This window comes from Charadrius vociferus, unplaced genomic scaffold (assembly GCF_000708025.1).
Source record: "Charadrius vociferus isolate BGI_N301 unplaced genomic scaffold, ASM70802v2 scaffold600, whole genome shotgun sequence".
Classification (NCBI taxonomy): Eukaryota; Metazoa; Chordata; class Aves; order Charadriiformes; family Charadriidae; genus Charadrius; species Charadrius vociferus.
The window spans coordinates 1,107,675-1,117,024 of record NW_009646404.1 but is presented as its reverse complement, the minus strand read 5'-3'; the positions used below and the strand labels follow the sequence as shown (position 1 = coordinate 1,117,024).

The window sequence follows — 9,350 nt, the reverse complement described above, 5'->3', positions numbered from 1 at the left end:
TCAATACTGTGCTTTGACTTTTGGCCAGCCCTGAAGCGGTCAGGCAGTTGGCGTAGATGATCGTTGTAGGTCCCTTCCACCTGAAATACTCTACTCTAGTCTAGTCTAACAGTTCTGTTCAGGAGCTCCTCACGCGGGTGCTGTACAGGTAGCCCAACACCAAAGGCACCACTGATGCTCTAGGGGTCTTCTCCCTGCTGCTCATCTGACCGGCACCGGAGGTGTTTTACGCCAGCAGCCCTGCAGCGAGCCAGCTGCGGGACCGAGATGAGTCGCAGAGGTTGGAACCAAAGGGCAATGGCACTAGAAGGAGCAGTGCCCGGAGTTAAGCTCCCTCAGAAACAAACAGCTTCAGGTCATAAATTTAGTAAGTAAGAAAAAACAGTTTGCTGTCTGACTCTCCAGCACGCACCTGCCTCGTGGCACCCAGCAAGGCGCAGGGGAAGGTGACAGCCAGCACACGTCCTGGAGCACCTCCTGCTTCTCTTCAATTACTTAAGGGATAACTTGGTTAACTTCAGAAAAATCAATCCTCTCTTTGAAACGAAGCAAAATCCTTTCCCAACTGATCTCCTGCCTCACTGGCCCTCAAGAAAAACACTGGCACTGCAAATTGCCCAGACTGTGGCTTTAATGACACCTGAAGGCACAGAGCGTCCTGCGTGTGCACAGGACACGGCACAACAGCATCCCACTCCCTGAAAAACGATTACTCTGATTTACTGCTGCAATGGCATTAACTATATAGCGACAGCAGTATTGATAATGATAACAACACTTCCAGTTGTATTATCAACACTTGCCATGCCGCAGGAGTTAATTTATCTGCAGCTGGTCAGGCATCTTCCTGACAACTACCGCACCGATGTCAGGAGCCAGCCCTGCCCCAGGGACAGGGACAGCCACCCGTCCTGCTAAGGAGGGCTCAAACCGCACTGGGCATCACACTGTGCCGGGGCAAAGGCCAAAAAGGAGCCTCCTGCACAGCCAGGGCTTTGCTGCTGCTGTTGTGGGGTTTGGGTTTAATTGAAATGTACTCTGTGCATGTGCTTTGCTTTGCCTGATGGAGACAAACAGAGTTCCTTACCTGCAGCACTCAGTGACTCGGCTGGAGCCCACTTTCTGGAGATTTAATTCTGAAAGAAAAATAATACATCTTTCCTTTAAGGCACAAAGCGTGTGTGTGTATAAAATCTAGAGGCCAGTGATGCCTCTGCAGCCGGGCAGGGCTGTTACGGTGCCACAGCAGCCAGGCTCCGGACCGGGGCTGCTCAGTGCGACGCGGGGGCAGCCGCAGCAAGACCCCCACCTGCAGCACCATAACCCCTCCCAGGGTCAGCACCGCTGCGGATAACACCGCCGGCACAGGGGGGACAGTAAATGAAGGTCTCGGTGTGGCTTTCATGATCAGAGTCTCTAACGATCTGCTTAAAAGCGCCGCTCCGCATGCATCGATCCCAGCAGTCAGCCCATCAGCTTCCCCTCCGAGCATCCCTCCTGCCCCTTGCCTGGCCGGGAGCCCTTGGTCCCAGGCGGGATTCCTACCGCTCCGCTCCGGGGAAGCGGCAGGGCTTGGTGGGGGGGCGCTCTGGCTGAGCACGCAGACCTCCCTAGCACGACCAACAGATTAATTATCTGTAGGGATTTAATTTCAGATCTTTGTCAAGGACAGCCAGAGCTCTGGGGTGCGTTAACGTGTTAATAAAGCAAACCCTGCGATTGCTTGGAGGCTGTGGGAGGGAGCTGGGCAGGAGCCCCCACCAGACCAGCAGCCACACACCAGGTAAGTTAAAAAGCAGCTTATTCCGCGTTTCACACAGCCAGTCCTTTCACTACTTTGTTTTTAAATATTTCCCTAAGATCAGAGTGCTACGCTTCCTCAACTGTTTTTAATACATGCAATCAGCAACTATGGCAATTAAGAGGCCTAATTAGCATCTGAATCGGTCTTCTCACACAACCCCCCTTGCAATAGTGCCAAATATACAGTAAGGCAGATGAAGAACCTGCACACAGTCTGCAGCCTCGCACAGCCCGGACCTGCCGAGGGCCGGACAGCCTTTGCCGGGGCTGTTTGAGGGGCTCCGGGAGGGATTTCGCTCCAGCAGAGTTCCCACGTCGGGTTTCCCACAGTGACCTGCCTCTTATTCCCGGGAAGGATTAAGATGTGCCCCGCCACGCTCTGGCTTTGGCTGGGAGACCGCGGGCACGGCTGCTCAACGGAACACACACCAGGCACCAGATGTTTCCCTTCTGCAAGAGAGCATGAGTAAATGAGAGCTCCGCTGGCCCCAGATTACCTGTGGCTGCCTAATGAGCCCCCCCCCCAGGGACTCCGTGGGAATCCATCACTTTTGTTAGAAGGTTAAATAAGATTTCAATTAAGTGACATGTCAAATTGTAAGACCGGCTACTTCAAAACCGCCTCCGTTTAGACGAGCTCTGCTCCAGCGAGAGAAGGCAGCTCGGCGTTTAAAGCCAAACCTCCGGCTGCACGCATACGCTTTGGCATTTAGAGACTGATGTCCTCCCTGCCAGCCTGCACCGTCCCCTGGCTGTCACACCACGCAGGCAGCTGGCACGTCCCCACCAAGCAGCTCAGAGAGATGCTCCCCAAGGGGGACTTGCAGTTGGCTCCGAAATCAGCATTTCCCTGGGAAAGGGGTCTTGCCACAGCTGCCTCGGGGGATGTCCGGCCACCCCCAGGGAGGGGACGTCACCCCATTGCAGCACTTTTTGGGGGAAATGGCTTTCTGAGCCACTCTCCTTGAGGCACTCACCTTGTCAGTGCGTGGGGTTTTTTGGGGGGGGAGGGGGCTGCACACACAGCCCCCCACCCCGCAGCGCCCCATGTACCCCACCAACCTCCCCCGCTACACAAACCAGGGCAGCACCACCACGGGCAGGAGAGCGAGGTGGGGGGGCTAAAGGGGGGCTGCTCCCCCAGACTCCCCGCAGCCCGGGCACCCCACGCAGCTACCGGAGAGGTCGAGGCTGCCGCCAAACACCCCTGGGACACAGCATGCGGTTTTCCAGCTGCCCGCAGCAGGGTCAGCGCGACCTAGTCAGCCAAGTAACTTGCTTGCCAAACTGGACGATTTTATTGTTATTTTTCTCATCCATCTCCCAGCCATTAGAGAATCATACACCATCCGCACGCAGCCCGCGGCCAGCAGCCCGGCCATCAACCCAGCTTCGCCTTCAGTACCATCAGGTCAAGCATCGCCTCCTTGGTTGTGCCCAGACAGTAATTTGTGACCGCGTGTGTATTAATTTTAGGGAATTAATTCGTTTTCTTGCAACATTAGAGGTTAATTAAACGCTGGCTAATCGCTACCAGTCATTGGAGGAATTCTGCTCCTGAGTCCTTTCATGGCCTGAATGTACCAAAGGAAGAAAAAAGGAAAGAAAGAAGGAAAGAAAGAAGCCCTTTCAAGACCACAGAAAATTGCAAAAGGATGTTTCTTCCAACCCGACATGACAAAATTGAATTCCAAGCTATTTAATGCATGCACGAAACGCCATAGAGAAACCCAGCCTGAGCACTCCATCCATCACGACAGGGAAAGGGGTTTCGTAACACGAGCGCTCGCTACGGCACCGACTCGGTGCTGCAAACTCCAGACTTCCAGGCAATTTCGCTTAAATGTAACTACCAGATTAAGGATTCTCACAGACAGGGCTATCGCCAGCATTTCCATGGGACATACAGCTAAGGTAACACTGCGATTATGAGCAACATTAACGATGGAGACCTCGGGAAGCCACTGTCCCGGGTGGTGATGGAAGAAGCCCCGCTCAGTCCGCAGGGGCAGCACGGCCAGGGTCACAGTGCAGCCCCTGTCCCCTTCCCGCCGGGGAGGGAGGGGGCGCAGGGGTCCCGGTCCCACCGTGGGTGCAGTGGCCTGGCCCGGCCAGTGGCATTTCAGGAGTGAAAAAACAGCCCCGCGGGGAGGGGCACAGGGAACCATCTGGGTTTGTCCTTAAAAACAGGATTTCACGGGTTACACCGTCACAAGGATGATGTCATGCAGCCTGACATAACGCCCCTGCCCGCCTCAGACCGGCGTGGTTCGTCTGTTGGCCGGGTTGTTGTGCAAAGACTCCTTGAACTCTTTGGGGATGGAGTTATGGACCTGTAAAAAACCGTGGTCCCGCTCCGAGTTGAGCAGCGTCCCCATGGTGACCTTGGAGGGATCCCTGGAGAGGGTGAACATGGAGATGTCGGTGGAGGGGATGGTGCTGAACCCCTTGCTGACGGGTGACATGTCCCGGGACCGGGGCTCGGTGGAGCGGGAGCTGGACCGCCGGCGGAAGCGGTACCTGTAGGGAGGGAGGCGGGTGAAGGCCGACTTCTTCAGCAGCTCCGAATGGGACTTGGCACGGATCTGGCGGTGCTTCTCGATGTACATGTGCACGGCAATCACCCCCACCATCTCAGCGATGATGAAGGACAGGGCTCCGAAGTAGAAGGACCAGCCATAGGAGTAGCTCTTCTTGGAGTCGCTCTGCCCTGGGTCCCCCGCGTTGGCCGAGATGTAGACTATAATCCCAATGATGTTGCTGAGACCTTTAGGGTAGGACGAGAGGGAGAGGCGCTCGCTTGAGTGGCAGGAGAGGGATGGGGGACAGCAGCACCCCAATCCCCTCCTGGCAGCTGAGTGACACAGGCTGGAGGAGCCCTGCCCACCGCGACCCACAGGGTGTCCGACAGGCAGGGAGGGTGCCAGAGGCCATGGCCGCATCCCCATGGGACACCAACCCACCTGCCAGCACACCGGGGCCAAAACCCCTCATAGACTCTGCTGCTGTCCCCAGTATACATCCATAGTCACATCCACCCAGTATATATGGGCAACGAAACTGGTGAGGGGTCTGGAACACGGCTTATGATGAGCAGCTGAGGGAACTGGGGTTGTTCAGCCAGGAGGCTGAGGGGAGACCTTATTGCTCTCTACGACTATCTGAAAGGAGGTGGCAGAGGTGGGGGTTGACCAGTTCTGTCAAGTAACAGGTGATAGAACAAGAGGAAATGGCTTCCAGGGGAAGTTTAGATTGGATATTAGGAAGAATTTCTTTACTGAAAGCGCCATCAGTCATTGGAAAGTGTTACCCGGGGCAGTGGTGGACTCCCCATCCCTGGAGATATTTGAGGGTTGTGTAGATATAGTGCTCCGGGACATGGTTTAGTGGTGACCTTGTCAGTGTTGGGTTAATGATTGGCCTAGATGATCTTACAGGTCTTTTCCAATCTAGGAGATTCTGTGATTCTGTGATATGTATACTCATGTATACTGAAGGAACAACCACTATTTTGTCTAGAAAAGGGACATTTCAAGAGCTGGTTTTGCTTTGCAGAGCTGCTCACTGAGCAATGGGCCACAGGAGCCCAACCAGCGCCAGCGCTGTGGCCGGAGCACAGCCAACCCACGGGGCATGGAGGGGGTCCCTCCGGCACAAATCCCGGCTCTCCGCAGCCCAGGGAGCAGGGAAGGGGGAACGGCTCTGTCTCTTTTAATTTCTGGTGGAGGCCGGAGGCTTTATTTGGGATCTGGGCAGTTTTTGCACCGCCAGCAGCACGGCAGGGCTGTGCCGCAGGGATGGGGAGTGGCTGATGTATTCCTGGATTTACTTAATGAATCGATTATGTTCTTTCTGTTGTTTTTTCATCTGCATCAGCAGCTCCTGCCAGGCAAAAGAGGGAGAGTAATTTGTCTCTTTGTAGGGAGAAGAAAGAACACAAAATAGAGCAGTTCCTTGAGACAAAGACATTGTCATACGATAATCAGTGGAAGCGTTGGGGAACAGTGCACAGAGAAATGAGTAATCCAGAAGGAACGGCCTTTCGCAAGAGGGGTTTTCCTTGTGGGACTGTGGCAGTCCCTCTGCCTGCCGCCCAGTCCCTGGTGCTGCCAACTGAGCACCTGCCCTCGCCTGGTCCCAAGACCTACCGCTTGGCAGTGATGGAGGGCAGAGCCCCCCAAAACCTGCCCTGGGGTGGGGTGCTCCCCCAGCGTGATGGCCGCCCTCCAGGAGCCCCTCCTGGGCTGCAGCGCTTGCGTGGAGACTGCTCGGGGCAGAGCAGGGTGGATGCCTTAAGTGCTGTCTGGCACGGTGACCCCTTGCCAGAATCCTCTGCTGGTTTTCCCCTGCGATGAGGATTTTTCCACTGGGACAGGACAGCTCACAAACCCCAGAATCCCTCAGTGCCAACAGCCTGGAAGGACCCACAACCTATCTCCCGCTTCCCTGTGTCCTCCCAACGCTTCCACGCCAGGAGAGCCGCCCTGCTCCCACCACCGCCGGGCAGCTCCTACCTGCAGAGACGAAGAAGATGCCGGCGCTGAGGATGACGTTGTGTTTGCTCTTGTAGAACTCGCTGGCCGCCACGCACAGGCCCCCAAAGAACAGCAGACCCACGCTGAGGATGGGGAAGATGCTGGATGCTCTCACGGCACCTGTAGGACAGGGAGCAGGGCAGGGTTGGCCCCTGACATCGCTCCCGCAGTGGGGGCTGCCGGCATCTCCTGTACCAACGCCAGCTCCCAGAAAGACTCGTTGCGATGCCACACTGGGTTGCTGCCACAAGGGATGTGGGGAGACCCAGCACCGGCCCCTCCTATGCATCTTTTGCCTGTCCTCGAGCTGCTCTGCTCCAAGCTTGCTCTGGAGCCCAGCATCAGCCCTGCAAACTCTGTGATTCAGGCTTCCCACCACAAAAATAGTTTAAACCCTGAATCTCTCTCTTTTTTTTTTTTCTTCCCTCCAAGGCTATTTCAAGGATTTATTTCTTCCAGTCTTGTCACACAGTCAGCACTAGCAATTTACCTTCCCATTACCAAACACACCACCCGTGGGTTTAGGCTATGGACGTGACTCTGGAGCCGAGGGACTGCAGAGACCTCCCCTCCAGCTCTCACCAGGCTGGCGAGGAACAGTACTGCCAACCACAAGTGTCAGGAACCTGTCCCTTGGGTCCCCAAACTATTGGAGCTGCTTCAAAAGTCATGAATTTACTGACTAACACACCTAAAGTTCAACAAAAAAAAGTTTTTTTTTTCTGATATAAGGCAGGAAGACTAACACACCTAAAGTTCAACAAAAAAAGGGGTTTTTTGCTGATATAAGGCAGGAAGGTTATCAAAATGAACACAAAGCCCAAGACCGCGTGTGACGCCGTGACCCTGGCACTGGGCTCCATCCCCGAGGGGATCAGCTCTGGCAGGACCCATCTCTGCGTGCTTAGGAGTCACTGACCAAGAGCTACACAAAGAAGGGTCTTTTCTACACAGCCTATCAGAAGTTCAGCTTCCAAAATGACAGTAAAGAGTAATTAATGCAGCAAATCACTACCTGCTGCACTGAAGATACACTGTGCCTTGGTTTGGGCTCTCATCCCTCTATCAGGGCCTTTATTAAAAGCACAGAAATACAGAGAAGCCCCATTAAAATGCCATTCTGGGGGCTTTAAAATAGACTTTTTGTTTTAAATGTGGGAGGGGGTGGGAGAAGAACTTAAACGCTAATCTACTAAAATTGCAAACCAATTCCATTAAACACATTCCCCTCTTAGATGGGTGAGCAGAGCTGATGGCTCCCTGCAAGTGAGCAAATGGGGAGTTCAGAGCAACATCTGGATAGGCAGCAGCTGCATCAGGCAGGGGCCACTGCCCAGCCTGGGGATGGGGGCTGAGCACAGGGCAATGGGTGCTGGAGGTCACTTCGCCCCCAGGGATTCCTCCCAACCCCAGCAGCTCAGACAGATCCCAGAGCTGCCAACGCCTCCAAGGCTGCCATGTTCTCACTCGTTTGGAAATTTAGGTGTTCAAATGAACCTTTTGCTGTGCAAGCTTGGCAGTCTGTCACACGCTTGCCAACCTGCCGGCGGTGCACGTCCGTGTTGCTTTGCATGTTAGGGTGTGCACCGGTAGCGTCCAGCATCTGTCACCCCGTGGCTTGATGCCCCAGTGCTCGCTTGTGCCTCTTCTCTGCAGGGTCAGCCTCACCCCAGCGTCAGGTCCCCCCATGTAAAAACCCTGCGGATCCTGCCCAGAGGCTCCGCTAGTCCCCGAGAGCAGGAGGACCCTGCTTTTCCCAGGAGAGCCACCGGCTCTGTTTTTACTCCCTCTCCCAGCACTGGGCTGCTGCCGGCAGAGCGCACGGCAGATGCTCGTTGTGCTTTCCCGGCGAGTGCCAGCGAATCCAGCCTGGCTGCAGAGACTTGGGGACCAGCATGAACACAGCACCCCTGCGGTGCCACACCAGGGACACGCCGGGTCCCTGTCCCCGGCCATCCTTGCACCCCGACGAGCTCAGGCTGCGCAGCATCTGCCAGGACCAGCCACGGGGACGGCGAGTGCCAGACAAACGCACCATTAACGCTGCTACTGCGGCGTGACATGGCCACGCTCGGGTAACCCGGAGGGTCACCGCTGCTGTGCAGGGAGCCTGGGGGGCTGCAACCCATCGGCCGCCTGCCAGCAGTGGCAGGGAGGGACCTGCTGGGTGAAGGTCTGGGTGCTGGGGGACGGGGAGGAGGGTGCCAGCGTGATGGGGGGCAAGGGGGTCCCCAGGGAGCGCGCGCAGCTCCGAGGTGCACAGGGAAGCGGACTCACGGAGGAGATACTCAGCCGTGTCTTGCTCGTAATCCGCATCCTCGGGGAAGTGGTCGATCTTCTTACACACTCCTCGGAAGGTTCCTGGGGAGACACAAGCCAGGAAACCTTCAAATCCCTCTGCGCTGGCAGGAGCGCTGCTGGATGTGCCGCAGAGGGTCAGCGCGCCAGCAGCCTCCACCGCTCATCCTGGGGCTGCCAGTGACCCCAAACACCGCCCTCGGCCGCTGGGGACGGTTTGCTCCCTGGGTGCTCCTGCATCCTCTGAGGGCTGCTGGTTCCCTCTAGATCTCAAACCAAGCCCCGTCATTACCATCGCTGCCGAGCTGGCAGGAGATGCCCACGCTGCCCACTCCCCCCACAGCCCCACAGCAGCCACGGGCAGAGCCTCTCCGGCTGCACGGTGCTGCGAGGACCTGCCGGGAGCTCAGCAGTGCTCGGCACAGCACTGCTGCTGCTAAGCTTTCCCGCACTCCTCGGGTGCACTGTGGACACGGCAAGGCTCGCCTGGCCCCTGTTTTCTCCAGTGAAGGAGGAGGAGAAGCAGGGCAGGCACTTGCTGGCTCCCAGCACCCACCCAGGCAAACCCCTCATCGGTTTTGACAGAGAATCGATGCGGCTGTAAATAAACCTCCCGGCCTCTGGGTCCGAGCAACACTTCATTCAGATGCACTGGGGAAAGTGCTCCACGGCTGCAGCCCAGCGCTCCTTCTGGGATGTCGAAGTCATCCGCCT

At 56.3% G+C, this 9,350-nt stretch overlaps 1 protein-coding gene across 1 annotated transcript in view; it reads right to left on the bottom strand.

The window, feature by feature from the left end:
* Positions 1–3,871: 3,871 nt before the first annotated feature.
* Positions 3,872–9,350, bottom strand: part of CACNG3 (calcium channel, voltage-dependent, gamma subunit 3) — an 8,746-nt gene continuing 3,267 nt past the window's right edge. Inside the window, exons 2-4 of the mRNA XM_009895145.1 lie at positions 8,616–8,699; positions 6,318–6,458; positions 3,872–4,570 (exon numbers count right to left, since the gene is read on the bottom strand). Coding sequence (XP_009893447.1) covers positions 4,059–4,570; positions 6,318–6,458; positions 8,616–8,699 — 737 coding nt within the window. The 3' untranslated portion in view covers positions 3,872–4,058. The remainder of the gene's footprint in view (positions 4,571–6,317; positions 6,459–8,615; positions 8,700–9,350) is intronic.